The 22,362-nt window shown below is 46.1% G+C and overlaps 2 protein-coding genes across 2 annotated transcripts in view; both read left to right on the forward strand.

Annotated features, from left to right (window-relative positions):
• LOC123989594 (CSC1-like protein 2) overlaps nucleotides 1-1,123 on the forward strand; it is a 94,959-nt gene extending 93,836 nt beyond the window's left edge. The window contains exon 23 of the mRNA XM_046290719.1: nucleotides 1,115-1,123. Coding sequence (XP_046146675.1) covers nucleotides 1,115-1,123 — 9 coding nt within the window. The remainder of the gene's footprint in view (nucleotides 1-1,114) is intronic.
• A 75-nt stretch (nucleotides 1,124-1,198) lies between these two features.
• LOC123989595 (zinc transporter ZIP9-like) lies at nucleotides 1,199-21,930 on the forward strand. Its single transcript, XM_046290720.1, has 7 exons — nucleotides 1,199-1,238; nucleotides 4,293-4,469; nucleotides 7,809-8,000; nucleotides 14,721-14,789; nucleotides 18,608-18,693; nucleotides 20,799-20,933; nucleotides 21,065-21,930. The coding sequence occupies exons 1-7, from the start codon at nucleotides 1,199-1,201 to the stop codon at nucleotides 21,605-21,607; spliced, it is 1,242 nt and encodes a 413-aa protein (XP_046146676.1). The 3' UTR covers nucleotides 21,608-21,930.
• Nucleotides 21,931-22,362: the final 432 nt, after the last annotated feature.

Consider the following 22,362-nt stretch of genomic DNA (forward strand, 5'->3'; position numbering starts at 1 on the left):
GTCTGTTCTCTTGGCCTGGTTTGGTAAGTACACTGGTATGATGGTTACTGGATTTCTGACCCTAATTATTGTATTATTTGTATTGATGTGCTGCTTGCATCATACTGTGTTTTAAGAAGTCTGTTACAGATGTGATGAAGGATTCAGGGAGGATGGGACTGACTGAGGATGACACATGATATGCTGTTGTGAAGATTTGGAGTCCCTGGGTGGCAAGGAGCCCACCTGGTACAGGATAGGAGTAGCTGAGAGGACCAGATGGTTTCTAATAATTCTTTACTCTGTTTTCCATGACCAAAGTTTTATCCTACATCTTACATGTCAATAACAATAAAGTTTTATCCTGTTTTTGATAAGTGACACCCTTGCGGGTGACAAAAGGGGGAAACAAAAGCATTACAACAAAGGCATATATCACTTGTTATTAATAATACACTTTTATTATTTTCATGAAATGCTATGACTGCTGAAATAAAGGATAATGAGTGACACCCTAGCAGGTGTCAAAAGGGGGACTTAAATTTCACACTATTTTCTTTTGTTCAGTTTTTGAATGAGCTGTTCTCTTTTGACATGAAGGTAGTTTAAACTTTAACTGTTATATGATTCATTGCTGAATTTGTGTTCACACCCATGGGGTTATTTTACATTATAGCCATTACCATATATAAGATTGAATATTATCTGCTGTTGCCTTGTGTGGAGGTATGTATGTGTTATGCTACCTAGCTGATTTGAAACATTGTTAAAAGTATCAGGGCCATGGAACTTTCTCATGCTGGAAAAATACAGAAGGGAGGGCACATTCAGAGCGTGGGCTGCGAGAACAAGCGGTCTTTTTGTTAGATAACAGGAGCCAGGTGCGAGATAACGGTATGGAGCATGAGACCCATCTTTCAGTTTTTGCAGCCATTTTAGGAGGGGGATCCAGTTGCTTATATTGATTAAGCTTCTCCATTGTATGTCTTCCCATCTGGGATGGGAAGAGGGGGAAATTATTTTTCTTTGTGGGCCATTTCCGTATAGACTTACCTAGCATAGGCTATTTTTCCTTTTTGGATTATGTTTTCGTTTTGCTTGGAGTAATGTCTCTGGACTATATCATATCTCTTAGGAGATGTGAAGAGAGGGAATCACAGCGTTTTCCCGCTGGAAAAAAGTTGGCATATGTGGACAATCATTTTACTTTTATTTTGAGATGTTCTCCGCTCTGTTGAATGAGGGTTGTAAGTTCCTAGGTGGCTGGTAGCCAACTTAGTACATAGTGGGATTGAATGGAGAACATGATGGTAATATACATATGTCTATTTCTGTTTAATACCGTGCCTTATTTCATAGTCCCTTTGGGAGAAGTTTCTCTTTGTGTCTGGAGCTAGTTAGGTTGTGTCACGTCTGTGGTGAGACGTGAAGAGAGGGTTTTGTAAAGAATTGCTATTCTCTTATGCAAGTGATCAGCCTACTGCTAAATACATGGCTACAACTCACAGTAAAGGATGTGGGGCCCCCTACAGGATAACTCACGCACACACACCCCCATCCAGCACACACACAGTCCCCTTTAGCTGAACGGATGTGACGGCGGGATTCTAGAGTGACGGACGGCCCAGCTGAGCCAATGGCGGAAGACTACAGACGGACGGCCCAGCTGAACCAATCCAAAGATCCGATCTCCCAGGATCAACCTACTTTCTGTTTTGTATAAATTGTATTGTAACGGTTCACTCTTTCTCTTTTTCCTGCTGTTCTGTGCGAGCGAATGGGAGAGCCGTATATACGTGTACCAGATATTCTCACTCTGAATAAACCTGTCGCTTGTCGTACAATCTACCACCTTGTCTGAATCGATCCTTAACCGGCTCACCCTTCTACATATCCTTTTATCAACACTGTTAATCTACACCTGTTGTTAATGAAGCGCGTGACAATTAAAATGTGATTTCATTGGTCATTATGTGTTTTATTCAGTTCAAAGTTGATATTGCTATCTTAGAAATTTATATCCAAAGGTACCTCAAGACTTTCCCACAAGACGGCCTTTGCGGGACAGGGTGTATCTATAGACGTGGGGTGCTCTCTTTCCTTGTCTCCTAGTGCTCTCTTTCCTTGTCTCCTAGTGCTCTCTTTCCTTGTCTCCTAGTGCTCTCTTTCCTTGTCTCCTAGTGCTCTCTTTCCTTGTCTCCTAGTGCTATCTTTCCTTGTTTCCTGCGCTAAGGTGAACGGGAAAACTAGATAGGAAATATCAACTCCCAAGCAGCAGATACTCCCAACGCGTTGTTGTTATCGCCCATCCTGCCTTTAACACATCAGTACTTGTGAAGGTGAGGAGACGAGGAGAAGAAACTAGTCTAGAGTTAGAGACTATTGAGACGCCCTCTGCCACGGTCAAGTTCAGGTGAGCTGACGGTAGGTTCTGCGTTTGATTCCGTTCGGGTTTTCTACGGTTAGGTGTGTTTTTAAAGAGGGCTGTTGAAAATATGACAGAAAACGCGGCGACGTGATCAACAGTGCATTTTAAAATAGTTTTTTAACTGCTTTGTAGTACAGAAGAAAAAGGTGTATTTTAAATTGTAGAGAGAATTAAAACAAACATCGGACATTTTAAACTCTTACATTAAGTTATTTCGTCATGGACGAGGCAATGGCGATTATTTTGATATCCATTGTGATGTTTTTTGGGATGTTTTCTATTAGGTTTGATTCCACTTTTGATCAAACTTTCTGAGGTAAAAGTCATTGAATTGTCAACATTATATCTCCTTCCGTTTCTCCTCCTTCTGTAGCTTCCACTGTAGTTCCTCCTGAGGTCTCTTCCCCCGATGCCAAACCATCCCCCATTCTATATTTATATATATATATATATCGGATGATAAATATATATATATCAGTATCTTACAAAAAATATTGTGATTGCTACATTTTGTTATCTTAACTATTAAATAATTAAATGTATTTGTCGCATACACATGGTTAGGAAATGCTTGTGCTTCTAGTTCCGACCGTGCAGTAATATCCAACGAGTAATCTAACCTAACAATTTCACAACAACTACCTTATACACACAAGTGTAAAGGAATGAATAAGAATATGTACAAATATGTAAAAATATATGAATGAGTGATGGTATAGAACGGCATAGGCAAGATGCAGTAAATGGTACAGGATACAGTATGTACATATGAGATGAGTAATGTAGGGTATGTAAACATTATATTATGTGACATTGTTTAAAGTGGCTAGTGATAAATTGAATTACATAAAGATGGCAAGATGCAGTAGATGCTATAGAGTACAGTATATACATTGAGATAAAGTGTATGTAAACATTATATTATGTGACATTGTTTAAAGTGGCTAGTGATAAATTGAATTACATAAAGATGGCAAGATGCAGTAGATGCTATAGAGTACAGTATATACATATGAGATGAGTAATGTAGGGTATGTAAACATTATATTATGTGACATTGTTTAAAGTGGCTAGTGATAAATTGAATTACATAAAGATGGCAAGATGCAGTAGATGCTATAGAATACAGTATATACATATGAGATGAGTAATGTAGGGTATGAGAACATTATATTAAGTAACCTTATTTAAAGTGGCTAGTGATACATTTATTACATCAAGCTGTTATGCAGGTGAATGATATTAGTCTTTATTCCAGGTAGAAAGATAATCCTGGATATTATCTAGGTGAAAGCAAACACAGGAAAACTGAAATCCACTCGTCAGTAGAGAGGAATGACTGGAGACGCGACCACAGACTGCAGGTCGCTTCGGGAAGGCACAGGCCGTAGCTGACAATGACACCTGCTCACACGCAGCATCTGAAGAAGGAAAAACACGACAGGGCGGAACAAGGACACAGAACAGCGAACATCATACAAGGATCCGACAAGGACAGAAGCGGAAAACAGAGGGAGAAATAGGGACTCTAATCAGAGGGCAAAATAGGGAACAGGTGTGAAAAGAGTAAATGAGGTAGTTAGGAGAATGAGGAACAGCTGGGAGCAGGAACGGAACGATAGAGAGAGAGAGAGAGAGAGAGAGAGGGAGAGAGGGAGGGGGAGAGAGGGATAGAAAGAGGGAAAGAACCTAATAAGACCAGCAGAGGGAAACGAATAGAAGGGAAGCACAGAGACAAGACATGATAACTAATGACAAAACATGACACAAGCAATTCATGAAAAGGCTGCCGACCGGTTTGAATGTATGACTTAATAAAGTTATATTGATGCGTTATATAACAGTCTGTTATTATATTGATTGACACATTAATTCTCCCTCCTAGAACAAACAACAGTTGGTCAGTGTGTTTGTAAAATAGTGTGTGTGTGTGTGTGTCCCTTTCTCTCCCAACAGAAAAGGCTGCAGTTTGTCAGTATTTTTGGGGCAGGCCTGCTCTGTGGTACTGCTCTAGCTATCATCCTACCAGAGGGGGTGGAACTACTGGAAGAGTCATGGAGAGGTGAGGGGTGCCAGACATAATGGGCTTCGGGGAGTAACAGCCCAGGGCACTAACTTATCAAGACATCAGCGACAGCTGGAGAAACAACTCACTCTAGGCTAGATTCCTGTTGTTGAGTTTGTATGGGCGCATAGTTCCTTGAAGGCAGCTATACTCCTGCTAAGGGTTATCTTGCCAACTGTTCATTATGTGTGCAACTGTATACATTATGGACCTTTTGGGGCGGCAGGTAGCCTCGTGGTTAGAGCGTTGGACCGAAAGGTTGCCAGATCAAATCCCTGAGCTGACAAGGTAAACATCTGTCGTTCTGCCCCTGAACAGGCAGTTAAACCCACTGTTTCCTAGGCCGTCATTGTAAATAAGATTATGTTCTTAACTGACTTGCCTTGTTATATAAAGATTAAATAAAATGCATCTAAATTGTAAAGGAAAGCGTTCAGTATCCTGCTCTATAATTCATGCCTTTTTACAAGCACCTCGCCGTCAAAAACGAAGCCCTATGAAGCAAAGACAGGGCTTGACGCGTGAGTCAGAGGCTGTGTCTGGGGTGTTGGGTTGGCTGTGGTGTGAAACCAGATACTTTTTTATTTCTTTTATAAAATAATTCCGTCCCGTCATCCCTCGGCTGATAAAAAAAAAAAAAAAAAAAAATTCATACAACCATTTATTAACAAAATGTTTTTAAAAAAAGCTTTGAGGCTGATTCAACATATCAGACCGTTTAGCTTAATATGCTGATGGATGTGTTTCTTCATATTATAAACTAAACAATGTGCACATGGATGAAGGCTATTTGTAGGTCTACATGCCAATGTTCCTAAATGCAATTTAGTTGGAAAACACCTTTCTCAAATTTCACCACACACACACACACACACACACACACACACACACACACACACACACACACACACACACACACACACACACACACACACACACACACACACACACACACACACACACACACACACACACACACACACACACGACAGCGGTTTCATGTGCCAGATACACTGTATAGAAACCACTAGAATTGTCCACACAGGGAAAAAAACCATGAATTCCACATGTGAAGTGTTCCTAAAGCACATGTTTTTATGTGATCTAATGTGAAGTTTATGTGATCACATGCGGGGGGGGGGGATACTAATCTTAATATTATGAGTACGATGATGCCTTTGGCTGCTGGACAATAAAATACAGTTGATTTGAAAACCAATAGAACATGATTAAGATGCTGGTTTCAACGTCATTAAGTGGTTAAATGATAATTCCCTCAACATTTTTATGGCTAGGTTTGACTAGGCTTGACTAGACTAGGCTTGGCTCGGCATTGCTAGGTTTGACTAGGTATGACTAGGCTTGGCTAGGTTTGACTAGGCTTGGCATGGCTAGGTTTTACTAGCCTAGGTTTGGCTAGGCTAGGCTACGTTTGACTAGCCTAGGTTTGTCTAGGCTTGGCTAAGCCTAGGTTTGTCTAGGCTTGGCTAGGCTAGGCTAGGTTTGACTAGCCTAGGTTTGACTAGCCTAGGTTTGTCTAGGTTTGACTAGGTTTGACTAGCCTAGGTTTGTCTAGGTTTGACTAGCCTAGGTTTGTCTAGGTTTGTCTAGGTTTGACTAGCCTAGGTTTGTCTAGGTTTGTCTAGGTTTGACTAGCCTAGGTTTGACTAGGCTTGGCTAGGCTAGGTTTGTCTGGGCTTGGCTAGGCTAGGTTTGTCTAGGCTTGGCTAGGCTAGGTTTGATTAGGCTTGGCTAGGCTAGGCTAGGTTTGTCTAGGCTTGGCTAGGTTTGTCTAGGCTTGGCTAGGCTAGGCTAGGTTTGACTAGGCTTGGCTAGGCTAGGCTAGGTTTGTCTAGGCTTGGCTAGGCTAGGTTTGACTAGGCTTGGCTAGGCTAGGCTAGGTTTGTCTAGGCTTGGCTAGGCTAGGTTTGTCTAGGCTTGGCTAGGCTAGGCTAGGTTTGTCTAGGCTTGGCTAGGCTAGGCTAGGTTTGACTAGGCTTGGCTAGGCTAGGCTAGGTTTGTCTAGGCTTGGCTAGGCTAGGCTAGGTTTGACTAGGCTTGGCTACTTTGAAACAAGGTAACGCATGCTTCATAAAATTGTGTTTAAACAATAAAGTTGATGGTTAAATAGTTTCAAAATGCTGAGCGCCTCCATTCAGATTCAAGATGGGTGATGTGCACTAGGCGCCGTCCTTCTCTTTCTGATTTTGGGACCATTTGATCTGAACGAACCGTGTCTCCAGTATGTCGACAGAATCACTCCTTTAGACGTTAATGTTGATCGTCCTTCATTATATTTGTAAAAACAGAACTTTTTTTAGCCTATATTTATGTTATTAAAAGTCTCAATGAAATTTGGCTACATTTTCTGGAGCCCTTCTTATGTCAGTATTGGTTTGGATATGAAGCTGTAGCCAATATGTATATCACCTACACTTTGACAATTGAAATCTACACTGAGTGTATAAAACATTGAGGAACACCTTCCTAATATTGAGTTTCCCCTTCCTTCTTTAACCTGACTCCTCCCCTTTATCTTTAACCTGACTCCTCCCCTTTATCTTTAACCTGACTCCTCCCCTTTATCTTTAGCCCGTCTCCTCCCCTTCATCTACACCGATTGAAGTGGATTTAACAGAGTGACATCAATAAGGAATCAAAGCTGTTACCTGGATTCACCTGGTCAGTCTGTGTGTCATGGAAAGAGCAGGTGTTCCTAATGTTTTGTCCACTCAGTCTGTGTGTCATGGAAAGAGCAGGTGTTCCTAATGTTTTCTATTTGTTCCTAATGTTGTGTGTTTTTAACTTGTCCTGCACAAGAGGACAAGCTTTAATGTCGAGCCCTGAAAGGGCCTCGAATGAAGGGCATTTCAGGATAAATCGGCCATTGAAATGAAAATCACCTTGGTGACCTAATTTATGCCTCTATTTAGCCAAGCATGTGTAGCAGATGTGAAATCCCTACATAGGCTCCTTGGTTATAGCTCAGCTTGGGCAGTCAGGGAAAGAAGATATACTGTTGTTACATCATTTACATTTACATTTAAGTCATTTAGCAGACGCTCTTATCCAGAGCGACTTACAAATTGGTGCATTCACCTTATGACATCCAGTGGAACAGCCACTTTACAATAGTGCATCTAAATCTTTTAAGGGGGGGGGGGTGAGAAGGATTACTTTATCCTATCCTAGGTATTCCTTAAAGAGGTGGGGTTTCAGGTGTCTCCGGAAGGTGGTGATTGACTCATCAACAACATTTCCAAGCTATTCACACATTGAATCTATGGATTGGTACTGTAGAATCTAGATACATTCCTCTCCGTATTCTCTCCCCAGTGTCCTCCTGCTCTGTGGGCCCAGTAGCAGCCAATAAGAATGCCAGTGACGGTGGGGTCGGAGGTCAGCTCCAGGAGATGGGCCCCTCCTCTAAAGGTCTCCCAGCACGGTTCTTCATCGGGGTCTCCCTGGTTCTAGGGTTCATCCTCATATTCCTGGTTGATCAGATCAGTAGCTACTGCTCCATACATGGTCAGTTATGCTCCGGGGTGAAGACCTAGCCCCTCTCTCTATTAGCATTAGCCTGTCCTATTGAAAACACACTGTGAAGATGCTAACTTCCCTAGCATTAATTGGGCTAGTGTCATTAGACTCATTGAAAACCTCCTCAGGGGGTGACATTTCCCCTAAGTACAGATCTAGGTACAGCTTCCTCTCCCCAATAATACCTTAACCATTAGTGGGAAAATGCTAAACTGATTCAAAATCAGTGTCTGGGGGCAACTTCACGTTACTCCAATGAGCATCATATCTCCAGCTTGTTCCGTACACGGTCAGTTAGATCATATGAAAAGGAAAACCCTGCTGCCATGAAACTATAGACTTTCTTAGGTTTGTGGTGACCAAAAGTAATCCGTTATATAGAAAATAAGGAAGGTCTGCACTCAGGAATGGTCTTAAATAAATAGGAAAATGTTCTCCCATTTTTTTACTTCGTATAACATTATTCTCTAACCTGGTCCCAGATCTGTTTGCGCTGTGTTGCATGGTAATTGTTTGGCATGACAATGACCATACAAGTTGGCGAGACTGATCTGGAAGCACCAGGCTATACGTTCTCCACATCTTCTCCTTGTTTCACTCATCTCCAAACCTCTTAGGACTCTAAACATCTTCAAACCTCTCCAAACCTCTCCACCAAAACCTCTCTAAACATCTTCAGACCTCTCCTGTCATGCAGGTGAATGAGGACCCAAAAGCGACTTGGCGAAAACAGAGTATTTAATCCAGTAATAAACTTTACAAAACAAAAAGCATAATACTACTCGTAAAGACGAGAACAGACTGGAGACTTGATCGAGAACTGCAGGTTGCCTCGGGAAGGCACTTGAACCTAGCAGACTCAGACACCTGCTCACCACGCAGCATCTGAGGGAAACACGACACGACAGGGCAAAACATAGACACAGCACGGTGAATTATAGATGAGGATCCGACAGGGCAGGTACGGAAAACAAGAAGAGAAATAGGGACTCTAATCAGGGAAAAGGATCGGGAACAGGTGTGGGAAGACTAAATGATGATTAGGGGAATAGGAACAGCTGGGAGCAGGAACGGAACGATAGAGAGAAGAGAGAGCGAGAGAGTGAGAGAGGGAGGGGGAGAGAGAGGGATAGAAAGAGGGAAAGAACCTAATAAGACCAGCAGAGGGAAACGAATAGAATGGGAAGCACAGGGACAAGACATGATAATTAATGACAAAACATGACAGTACCCCCACTCACCGAGCGCCTCCTGGCGCACTCGAGGAGGAATCCTGGCGGCAACGGAGGAAATCATCAATGAGTGAACGGTCCAGCACGTCCCGAGACGGAACCCAACTCCTCTCCTCAGGACCGTAACCCTCCCAATCCACTAAGTATTGGTGACCCCGTCCCCGAGAACGCATGTCCATGATCTTATGTACCTTGTAAATAGGTGCGCTCTCGACAAGGACGGGGGGGGAGGGAAGACGAACGGGGTGCGAAGAAAGGGCTTAACACAGGAGACATGGAAGACAGGATGGACGCGATGAAGATGTCGCGGAAGAAGCAGTCGCACAGCGACAGGATTGACGACCTGGGAGACACGGAACGGACCAATGAACCGCGGAGTCAACTTACGAGAAGCTGTCGTAAGAGGAAGGTTGCGAGTGGAAAGCCACACTCTCTGGCCGCAACAATACCTAGGACTCTTAATCCTGCGTTTATTGGCGGCTCTCACAGTCTGTGCCCTGTAGCGGCAAAGTGCAGACCTCACCCTCCTCCAGGTGCGCTCACAACGTTGGACAAACGCTTGAGCGGAGGGAACGCTGGACTCGGCAAGCTGGGAAGAGAATAGAGGAGGCTGGTAACCCAGACTACTCTGAAACGGAGATAACACGGTAGCAGACGAAGGAAGCGAGTTGTGAGCGTATTCTGCCCAGGGGAGCTGTTCTGCCCAAGACGCAGGGTTTCTGAAAGAAAGGCTGCGTAGTATGCGACCAATCGTCTGATTGGCCCTCTCTGCTTGACCGTTAGACTGGGGATGAAACCCGGAAGAGAGACTGACGGACGCACCAATCAAACGACAGAACTCCCTCCAAAACTGTGACGTGAATTGCGGGCCTCTGTCTGAAACGGCGTCTAACGGGAGGCCATGAATTCTGAACACATTCTCGATAATGATTTGTGCCGTCTCCTTAGCGGAAGGAAGTTTAGCGAGGGGAATGAAATGTGCCGCCTTAGAGAACCTATCGACAACCGTAAGAATCACAGTCTTCCCCGCAGACAAAGGCAGACCGGTAATGAAGTCTAGGGCGATGTGAGACCATGGTCGAGAAGGAATGGGGAGCGGTCTGAGACGACCGGCAGGAGGAGAGTTACCCGACTTAGTCTGCGCGCAGTCCGAACAAGCAGCCACGAAACGGCGCGTGTCACGCTCCTGAGTCGGCCACCAAAAGCGCTGCCGAATAGACGCAAGAGTGCCTCGAACACCGGGATGACCAGCTAACTTGGCAGAGTGAGCCCACTGAAGAACAGCCAGACGAGTGGAAACAGGAACGAAAAGGAGGTTACTAGGACAAGCGCGTGGCGACGCAGTGTGCGTGAGTGCTTGCTTAACCTGTCTTTCAATTCCCCAGACTGTCAACCCGACAACACGCCCATAAGGAAGAATCCCCTCGGGATCAGTAGAAGCCACAGAAGAACTAAACAGACGGGATAAGGCATCAGGCTTGGTGTTCTTGCTACCCGGACGGTAAGAAATCACAAACTCGAAATGAGCGAAAAACAACGCCCAACGAGCTTGACGGGCATTAAGTCGTTTGGCAGAACGGATGTACTCAAGGTTCTTATGGTCTGTCCAAACGACAAAAGGAACGGTCGCCCCCCTCCAACCACTGTCGCCATTCGCCTAGGGCTAAGCGGATGGCGAGCAGTTCACGGTTACCCACATCATAGTTGCGCTCAGATGGCGACAGGCGATGAGAAAAATAAGCGCAAGGATGAACCTTATCGTCAGACTGGAAGCGCTGGGATAGAATGGCTCCCACGCCTACCTCTGAAGCGTCAACCTCGACAATGAATTGTCTAGTGACGTCAGGAGTAACGAGGATAGGAGCGGACGTAAAACGTTCTTTTAGAAGATCAAAAGCTCCCTGGGCGGAACCGGACCACTTAAAACACGTCTTGACAGAAGTAAGAGCTGTGAGAGGGGCAGCAACTTGACCGAAATTACGAATGAAACGCCGATAGAAATTAGCGAAACCTAAAAAGCGCTGCAACTCGACACGTGACCTTGGAACGGGCCAATCACTGACAGCTTGGACCTTAGCGGAATCCATCTGAATGCCTTCAGCGGAAATAACGGAACCGAGAAAAGTAACGGAGGAGACATGAAAAGAGCACTTCTCAGCCTTTACGTAGAGACAATTCTCTAAAAGGCGCTGTAGAACACGTCGAACGTGCTGAACATGAATCTCGAGTGACGGTGAAAAAATCAGGATATCGTCAAGATAGACAAAAACAAAGATGTTCAGCATGTCTCTCAGAACATCATTAACTAATGCCTGAAAAACAGCTGGCGCATTGGCGAGACCAAACGGCAGAACCCGGTACTCAAAATGCCCTAACGGAGTGTTAAACGCCGTTTTCCACTCGTCCCCCTCTCTGATGCGCACGAGATGGTAAGCGTTACGAAGGTCCAACTTAGTAAAGCACCTGGCTCCCTGCAGAATCTCGAAGGCTGATGACATAAGGGGAAGCGGATAACGATTCTTAACCGTTATGTCATTCAGCCCTCGATAATCCACGCAGGGCGCAGAGTACCGTCCTTCTTCTTAACAAAAAAGAACCCCGCCCCGGCCGGAGAGGAAGAAGGCACTATGGTACCGGCGTCAAGAGACACAGATAAATAATCCTCGAGAGCCTTACGTTCGGGAGCCGACAGAGAGTATAGTCTACCCCGAGGAGGAGTGGTCCCCGGAAGGAGATCAATACTACAATCATACGACCGGTGAGGAGGAAGGGAGTTGGCTCGGGACCGACTGAAGACCGTGCGCAGATCATGATATTCCTCCGGCACTCCTGTCAAATCGCCAGGTTCCTCCTGAGAAGTGGGGACAGAAGAAATGGGAGGGATGGCAGACATTAAGCACTTCACATGACAAGATACGTTCCAGGATAGGATAGAATTACAAGACCAATTAATAGAAGGATTATGACATACTAGCCAGGGATGACCCAAAACAACAGGTGTGAAAGGTGAACGAAAAATCAAAAAAGAAATAGTCTCACTGTGGTTACCAGATACTGTGAGAGTTAAAGGTAGTGTCTCAAATCTGATACTGGGAAGATGACTACCATCTAAGGCAAACATGGGCGTAGGCTTGTCTAACTGTCTGAAAGGAATGTTATGTTTCCGAACCCATGCTTCGTCCATGAAACAACCCTCAGCCCGGTCCAGCGTAGATGGACCGACATAGTAGTACAGGATCTAGATGAAGAGACCTGAGTAGTAGCGCTCACCAGTAGCCCTCCGCTTACTGATGAGCTCTGGCCTCTTACTGGACATGAATTAACAAAATGTCCATCAAATCCGCAATAGAGGCACAGGCGGTTGGTGATCCTCCGTTCCCTCTCCTTAGTCGAGATGCGAATCCCTCCCAGCTGCATGGGCTCAGTCTCAGAGCCAGAGGAGGGAGATGGTTGCGATGCGGAGCAGGGAAACACCGTTGATGCGAGCTCTCTTCCACGAGCCTGGTGACGAAGATCTACCCGTCGTTCTATGCGGATGGCGAGAGCAATCAAAGAGTCCACACTGGAAGGAACCTCCCGAGAGAGAATCTCATCTTTGACCACTGTGTGGAGTCCCTCCAGAAAACGAGCGAGCAGCGCCGGCTCGTTCCAGTCACTAGAGGCAGCAAGAGTACGAAACTCTATAGAGTAATCCGTTATGGATCGATCACCTTGGCATAGGGAAGCCAGGACCCTAGAAGCCTCCCCACCAAAAACTGAACGGTCAAAAACCCGAATCATCTCCTCTTTAAAGTTCTGGTAATTGTTAGAACAATCAGCCCTTGCCTCCCAGATAGCTGTGCCCCACTCTCGGGCCCGGCCAGTAAGGAGTGAAATGACGTAAGCAACCCGAGCTCTCTCTCTAGAGTATGTGTTGGGTTGGAGAGAGAACACAATCTCACACTGGGTGAGAAAGGAGCGGCACTCAGTGGGCTGCCCGGAGTAGCAAGGTGGGTTATTAACCCTAGGTTCTGGAGGCTCGGCAGGCCAGGAAGTAACAGGTGGCACGAGACGAAGACTCTGGAACTGTCCAGAGAGGTCGGAAACCTGAGCGGCCAGGTTCTCCACGGCATGGCGAGCAGCAGACAATTCCTGCTCGTGTCTGCCGAGCATGGCTCCTTGGATCTCGACGGCAGTGTTACGAGCGTCTGTAGTCGCTGGGTCCATTCCTCGGTCGGATCCTTCTGTCATGCAGGTGAATGAGGACCCAAAAGCGACTTGGCGAAAACAGAGTATTTAATCCAGTAATAAACTTTACAAAACAAAAAGCATAATACTACTCGTAAAGACGAGAACAGACTGGAGACTTGATCGAGAACTGCAGGTTGCCTCGGGAAGGCACTTGAACCTAGCAGACTCAGACACCTGCTCACCACGCAGCATCTGAGGGAAACACGACACGACAGGGCAAAACATAGACACAGCACGGTGAATTATAGATGAGGATCCGACAGGGCAGGTACGGAAAACAAGAAGAGAAATAGGGACTCTAATCAGGGAAAAGGATCGGGAACAGGTGTGGGAAGACTAAATGATGATTAGGGGAATAGGAACAGCTGGGAGCAGGAACGGAACGATAGAGAGAAGAGAGAGCGAGAGAGTGAGAGAGGGAGGGGGAGAGAGAGGGATAGAAAGAGGGAAAGAACCTAATAAGACCAGCAGAGGGAAACGAATAGAATGGGAAGCACAGGGACAAGACATGATAATTAATGACAAAACATGACATCTCCACCAAAACCTCTCTAAACATCTTCAGACCTCACCAAACCTCTCCACCAAACCAAACCTCTTCAGACTTCCTATCCTAACCTCCCCTCCAAACCTCCCCTCCAAACTTCCCCTTCAAACCTCCTCTCCAAACCTCCTCTCCAAACCTCTTCAGACTTCCTATCCTAACCTCCCCTCCAAACCTCCCCTCCAAACCTACTCTTCAAACCTCTTCAGACTTCCTATCCTAACCTCCCCTCCAAACCTGCCCTCCAAACCTGCCCTCCAAACCTGCCCTCCAAACTTCCCCTTCAAACTTCCCCTTCAAACTTCCCCTTCAAACCTCCCCTTCAAACCTCTCCTCCAAACTTCCCCTTCAAACCCCCTCTCCAAACCTCCCCTCCAAACTTCCCCTTCAAACTTCCCCTTCAAACCTCCCCTCCAAACCTCCCCTCCAAACTTCCCCTTCAAACTTCCCCTCCAAACCTCCCCTTCAAACCTCTCCTCCAAACCTCCCCTCCAAACCTCCCCTCCAAACTTCCCCTTCAAACTTCCCCTCCAAACCTCCCCTTCAAACCTCTCCTTCAAACCTCTCCTCCAAACCTCCCCTTCAAACCTCCCCTTCAAACCTCCCCTTCAAACCTCCTCTCCAAACGTTTGTCTTTGTGCTAGCATTCGGCATGTCCACAAAACTGTTGCTAACAGTTGGTTGATTGTGTTGTCATTCTAGATCAACGTACTGGAACATCCAACAGGACCACTATCACAGCTACAGTAGGACTGGTCATCCATGCTGCTGGTAGGGAACACACACACACACACACACACACACACACACACACACACACACACACACACACACACACACACACACACACACACACACACACACACACACACACACACACACACACACACACACACACACACACACACACATTCACGCTAAATTATCATACGTGACTAAGGTTTCTTAAATCAGTTTTGAGGTTGTTGTTGTGTCCAAAATAGATGAAATGCTTCATTGCCTCTGGGTTGTGCTGTTCACTAATCTGTATCATTTTACAAGCCAGGGAAATCCACAACACAGAAGTCTTTGAGCCAATCTTAACTTCCTCTTGTGAAGCATACTGTGCTCTCTTAATGCTCAGAGACTTTGACATCTTAAAAAATGGCTTTACAAAGTGTCTACTCATAGTGTCTAATGGACTGTAGGTCTACTCATAGTGTCTAATGGGCTGTAGGTCTACTCATAGTGTCTAATGGACTGTACTACATAGAGCCATGACTGTACTACACAGTACTACATAGAGCCATGACTGTACTACACAGTACTACATAGAGCCATGACTACATGGTACTCTATTCCACAGTACTACATAGAGCCATGACTACATGGAACTCTATTCCACAGTACTACATAGAGCCATGTCTACATGGAACTCTATTCCACAGTACTACATAGAGCCATGACTACATGGTACTCTATTCCACAGTACTACATAGAGCCATGACTACATGGAACTCTATTCCACAGTACTACATAGAGCCATGACTACATGGAACTCTATTCCACAGTACTACATAGAGCCATGACTACATGGAACTCTATTCCATAGTACTTCATAGAGCCATGACTACATGGAACTCTATTCCACAGTACTACATAGAGCCATGACTACATGGAACTATATTCCACAGTACTACGTAGAGCCATGACAACATGGAACTCTATTCCACAGTACTACATAGAGCCATGTCTACATGGAACTCTATTCCACAGTACTACATAGAGCCATGACTACATGGAACTCTATTCCACAGTACTACATAGAGCCATGACAACATGGAACTCTATTCCACAGTACTACATAGAGCCATGACTACATGGAACTCTATTCCACAGTATTACATAGAGCCATGTCTACATGGAACTCTATTCCACAGTACTACATAGAGCCATGACTACATGGAACTCTATTCCACATCAAGTAACTGATGCAAACAGTAGAACCAGACTTAAAAAGCAGGTAAAAATGCACCTTTATGAAACACACAAAGATACAGACAAACACATATTCTAACATTGTTGTGTGGTGGTATTATACATGTTGTATTGTAGTGGTGGTGGTATTATACATGTTGTATTGTAGTGGTGGTATTATACATGTTGTATTGTAGTGGTGGTGGTATTATACATGTTGTATTGTAGTGGTGGTGGTATTATACATGTTGTATTGTAGTAGTGGTGGTATTATACATGTTGTATTGTAGTGGTGGTATTATACATGTTGTATTGTAGTGGTGGTATTATACATGTTGTATTGTAGTGGTGGTATTATACATGTTGTATTGTAGTGGTGGTATTATACATGTTGTATTGTAGTGGTGGTATTATACATGTTGTATTGTAGTGGTGGTATTATACATGTTGTATTGTAGTGGTGGTATTATACATGTTGTATTGTAGTGGTGGTGGTATTATACATGTTGTATTGTAGTGGTGGTATTATACATGTTGTATTGTAGTGGTGGTGGTATTATACATGTTGTATTGTAGTGGTGGTGGTATTATACATGTTGTATTGTAGTGGTGGTATTATACATGTTGTATTGTAGTGGTGGTATTATACATGTTGTATTGTAGTGGTGGTGGTATTATACATGTTGTATTGTAGTGGTGGTGGTATTATACATGTTGTATTGTAGTGGTGGTATTATACATGTTGTATTGTAGCGGTGGTGGTATTATACATGTTGTATTGTAGTGGTGGTATTATACATGTTGTATTGTAGTGGTGGTATTATACATGTTGTATTGTAGTGGTGGTATTATACATGTTGTATTGTAGTGGTGGTGGTATTATACATGTTGTATTGTAGTGGTGGTGGTATTATACATGTTGTATTGTAGTGGTGGTGGTATTATACATGTTGTATTGTAGTGGTGGTGGTATTATACATGTTGTATTGTAGTGGTGGTGGTATTATACATGTTGTATTGTAGTAGTGGTGGTATTATACATGTTGTATTGTAGTGGTGGTATTATACATGTTGTATTGTAGTGGTGGTGGTATTATACATGTTGTATTGTAGTGGTGGTATTATACATGTTGTATTGTAGTGGTGGTGGTATTATACATGTTGTATTGTAGTGGTGGTGGTATTATACATGTTGTATTGTAGTGGTGGTGGTATTATACATGTTATATTGTAGTAGTGGTGGTATTATACATGTTGTATTGTAGTGGTGGTATTATACATGTTGTATTGTAGTGGTGGTATTATACATGTTGTATTGTAGTGGTGGTATTATACATGTTGTATTGTAGTGGTGGTGGTATTATACATGTTGTATTGTAGTGGTGGTATTATACATGTTGTATTGTAGTGGTGGTATTATACATGTTGTATTGTAGTGGTGGTATTATACATGTTGTATTGTAGTGGTGGTATTATACATGTTGTATTGTAGTGGTGGTGGTATTATACATGTTGTATTGTAGTGGTGGTGGTATTATACATGTTGTATTGTAGTAGTGGTGGTATTATACATGTTGTATTGTAGTAGTGGTGGTATTATACATGTTGTATTGTAGTGGTGGTGGTATTATACATGTTGTATTGTAGTGGTGGTGGTATTATACATGTTGTATTGTAGTGGTGGTATTATACATGTTGTATTGTAGTGGTGGTGGTATTATACATGTTGTATTGTAGTGGTGGTATTATACATGTTGTATTGTAGTGGTGGTGGTATTATACATGTTGTATTGTAGTGGTGGTGGTATTATACATGTTGTATTGTAGTGGTGGTATTATACATGTTGTATTGTAGTGGTGGTGGTATTATACATGTTGTATTGTAGTGGTGGTATTATACATGTTGTATTGTAGTGGTGGTATTATACATGTTGTATTGTAGTGGTGGTATTATACATGTTGTATTGTAGTGGTGGTATTATACATGTTGTATTGTAGTGGTGGTGGTATTATACATGTTGTATTGTAGTGGTGGTGGTATTATACATGTTGTATTGTAGTGGTGGTGGTATTATACATGTTGTATTGTAGTGGTGGTGGTATTATACATGTTGTATTGTAGTGGTGGTGGTATTATACATGTTGTATTGTAGTGGTGGTGGTATTATACATGTTGTATTGTAGTGGTGGTATTATACATGTTGTATTGTAGTGGTGGTATTATACATGTTGTATTGTAGATATTTAGTGGTGTAATAATGTTGTACTGTTTAATCTTTAGTTTTATATGTAATGTAAATGCCTTAATGTGTTTGGACTCCAGGAAGAGTAGGCAGCAGCTGATGGGGATCCCTAATGAATAAAAACATTCATCACAAAGGCAGTCATTAGTATCTCCTAGTGTTGTGTGTTTGTGTGTGAGTGTGTACAGTGTGTGGTGTTTGTGTGTGTTTTATAGTGATCATATTGCCTGCCTGAAGTACCTTTACGTGTGTGTGTGTGTGTGTGTGTGTGTGTGTGTGTGTGTGTGTGTGTGTGTGTGTGTGTGTGTGTGTGTGTGTGTGTGTGTGTGTGTGTGTGTGTGTGTGTGTGTGTGTGTTGTAGTAATATTGTTTCTTCTCCTCTCTCCCCAGCTGACGGTGTAGTTTTAGGTGTTGCCGTGGTTTCCTCCAAGGTCACAGTTCTACTGGTGGTCTTTCTTGCTGTCATTCTGCACAAGGTGAGACTCCACTGGATTAACCAGACTCTAACAGGAAGTTACATCACAATATTGGACAACAGGACAGCTTCTAACAGGAAGTGACAATACAATATTGTACAGCTTCTAACAGGAACTTACATCACAATATTGGACAACAGGACAGCTTCTAACAGGAAGTGACATAACAATATTGTACAGCTTCTAACCGGAAGTTACATCACAATGTTGGACAACGGGACAGCTTCTACTAGGAAGTGACGTAACAATATTGCACAGCTTCTGACAGGAAGTTGCATTTTACAATATTGGTCAACAGGACAGCTTCTAACAGGAAGTTACATCACAATAAGACATCTTGATTGTTTTGACTCCTCAAGCCCTCTCTCAGTTCAATGTACTCTCTCCTTCCTCTCCATATTGGATCTAACATTCTCCCTCCCTCCCTCCCTCCCTCCCTCCCTCCCTCCCTCCCTCCCTCCCTCCCTCCCTCCCTCCCTCCCTCCCTCCCTCCCTCCCTCCCTCCCTCCCCTCCCTCCCTCCCTCCCTCCCTCCCTCCCTCTCCCTCCCTCCCTCCCTCCCTCCCTCCCTCCCTCCCTCCCTCCCTCCCTCCCTCCTCCCTCTCTCCCTCCCTCTCCCTCCCTCCCTCTCTCCTCCCCCTCTCCCTCCCTCTCCCTCCCCCTCCCTCCCTCCCCTCTCCTCCCCCTCTCCCTCCCTCCCTCCCTCTCCCTCCCTCCCTCCCTCCCTCCCTCTCCCTCCCCCCTCCCTCCCTCCCTCTCTCCTCCCCCTCCCCCTCCCTCCCTCTCTCCTTCCCCCTCCCTCCCTCTCTCCTTCCCCCTCCCTCCCTCCCTCCCTCCCCTCTCCTTCCCCCTCCCTCCCTCCCTCCCTCCCTTCCCTCCCTCCCTCCCTCCCTCCCTCCCTCCCTCCCTCCCTCCCTCCCTCCCTCCCTCCCTCCCTCCCTCTCTCCTCCATCTCCTCCCCCTCCCTCCCTCCCCACCTCTCCTCCCCCTCCCTCCCTCCCTCTCCTCCCCCTCCCTTCCTCCCCTCCCTCCCCTCCCTCCCTCCCTCCCTCCCTCTCTCTCTCTCTCCTCCCCCTCTCCCTCTCTCTCTCCTCCCCCTCTCCCTCCCTCCCTCCCTCTCTCCTCCCCCTCTCCCTCCCTCCCCCTCTCCCTCCCTCCCTCCCTCCCCCTCTCCCTCCCTCCCCCTCCCTCTCTCCTCCCCCTCCCTCCCTCCCCCTCTCCCTCCTTCCCTCTCTCCTCCCCCTCCCTCCCCCTCTCCCTCCCTCCCTCCCCCTCTCCCTCCCTCCCTCTCTCCCTCCCTCTCTCCCTCCCTCTCTCCCTCTCTCCCTCCCTCTCTCCCTCCCCCTCTCCCTCCCTCCCTCTCTCCCACCCCCTCTCCCTCCCTCACCTCCTCCCTCTCTCCTCCCTCCCTCCCTCCCTCCCCCTCTCCCTCCCTCCCTCTCTCCCTCCCTCCCCCTCTCCCTCCCTCCCTCCCCCTCCCTCCCCCTCTCCCTCCCCCTCCCTCCCCCTCTCCCTCCCTCCCTCTCTCGCTCCCCCTCCCTCCCTCTCTCCTCTCCCTCTCTCCTCCCCCTCTCCCTCCCTCTCCCTCCCTCCCTCCCTCTCTCCTCCCCCCTCCCTCCCTCCCTCTCTCCTCCCCCTCCCTCCCTCCCTCTCTCCTCCCCCTCTCCCTCCCTCCCTCTCTCCCTCCCTCTCTCCCTCCCTCCCTCCCCCTCTCCCTCTCTCCCTACCTCTCTCCCTCCCTCCCTCTCCTCCCCCTCCCTCTCTTCTCCCCCTCTCCCTCCCTCCCTCTCCTCCCCCTCTCCCTCCCTCTCCCTCCCTCCCTCCCTCTCTCCTCCCCCTCCCTCCCTCTCTCCTCTCCCTCCCTCCCTCCCTCTCTCCCTCCCTCTCTTCTCCCCCTCTCCCTCCCTCTCCTCCCCCTCTCCCTCACTCTCCCTCCCTCCCTCCCTCCCTCCCTCCCTCCCTCCCTCCCTCCCTCCCTCTCTCCTCCCCCTCCCTCCCTCTCTCCTCTCCCTCCCTCCCTCTCTCCTCCCTCCCTCCCTCTCTCCTCCCCCTCTCCCTCCCTCCCTCCCTCCCTCTCTCCCTCCCTCCCCCCCCTCCCTCCCTCAGGCTCCTGCAGCGTTTGGCCTTGCCACCTTTCTGTTGCGAGCAGGTTTAGAGAAGAGGCAGATTCAGAAGCATCTATTGGTGTTCTCTGCTGCAGCACCTGTACTCTCCATCATTACATATTTTATCCTGAACGCGGTGAGAAGAAGCAACAAACTACTTTTTAGTGACAAGTTATTTGATAACCAACAGTAAAAGTTATCTGAAGGTTATTTTGTAATGTTGATATTACGTCTCAGTGTGTTGTGTGTTTCTTCCTCCTACTGCAGAATGGAGGTTCAGCCCAACATCGTCTGAGCGCTACAGGTGTTGGGATGCTGTTCTCAGCCGGAACGTTCCTCTATGTTGCTACGGTTCATGTACTACCAGAGGTCAGCTCCAGGGGGCAGCAGCAGAGCTTTGTAAATGTAATCTCTGGGACCAGGCACCTCCACGGGACTGGGACTGGGCAGCTGCAGAGCTCTCCCCACTTCCACGGGACTGGGACCGGGCACCTCTACGGGACTGGGACCGGGCACCTCCACAGGACTGGGACTGGGCAGCAGCAGAGCTCTCCCCACCTCCACGGGACTGGGACCGGGCACCTCCACGAGACTGGGACTGGGACCGGGCACCTCCACGGGACTGGGACTGGGCAGCAGCAGAGCTCTCCCTACCTCCACGGGACTGGGACTGGGCAGCAGCAGAGCTCTACCCACCTCCACGGGACTGGGACTGGGCAGCAGGGGGACCTGGGGGTCCTGGAGAGCCTCACGCTGATACTAGGAGCAGGACTACCTGTGTTACTGGCCCTGGGACTCCATGATGACTAGTCTTGTGAATCGACGCTATCCTACCAAGTTTCCTTCGTCACTCAAAGGAACATTGGGAATGAATGTGAAGGAAGCCTGAAAATCGAGACTACACTACGACTGACAAGTTAACGCAAAGAAAGACACCACATGACACCAAGCACACATTCTTACATAGAGATCATTGAGGGTGTTTCCGTGCCAGATGTAGTGTGTATCAGTGTCTTTCTCTGAAAGGGTTTGGGTTTGAACGTACAAAACGTAGGAACAGAGTGTTTGTGTGTGTGTTTGTGTGTGTGTTTTGTGTGTGTTTGTGTGTGTGTTTGTGTGTGTGTTTGTGTGTGTGTGTGTCATGCCAAATAGTGTGATCAGAGTGATGTGTGTGTGTGTGTCAGAGACTTGTGTATTTGTGTCGAGCTTTTGTAATCGTTTGTCTTGCCAAGTTCAATCTCAGCGGGGACATTCTGTTCAGTTTGTCTGAAAGAGCAAAGAACATTTCCTGTAAGTGAATATCTCTTTCCTGTTTCCTCATATTTGGCCTTTTGTGCCTCCACTGAACAATTAAAAAAATATATATATGTTAAGATGAAATCCAAAACTAGATCAGATTTGAATCTAATGGCATAATATTTCATCTTTTGTCACGTGTAAGAAAGGTTTTTGGCTGGGAGTAATTTAGGTACTGGAATATTCAGGCCAGGTTGTGAAAAGCCATCTTCATAAACATTGAATGGTTGCCATAACACTAAATGAACCACAGTGATGATTATTGATTT

The sequence above is a fragment of the Oncorhynchus gorbuscha genome, linkage group LG11 (assembly GCF_021184085.1).
Source record: "Oncorhynchus gorbuscha isolate QuinsamMale2020 ecotype Even-year linkage group LG11, OgorEven_v1.0, whole genome shotgun sequence".
In the NCBI taxonomy this organism is placed as follows: Eukaryota; Metazoa; Chordata; class Actinopteri; order Salmoniformes; family Salmonidae; genus Oncorhynchus; species Oncorhynchus gorbuscha.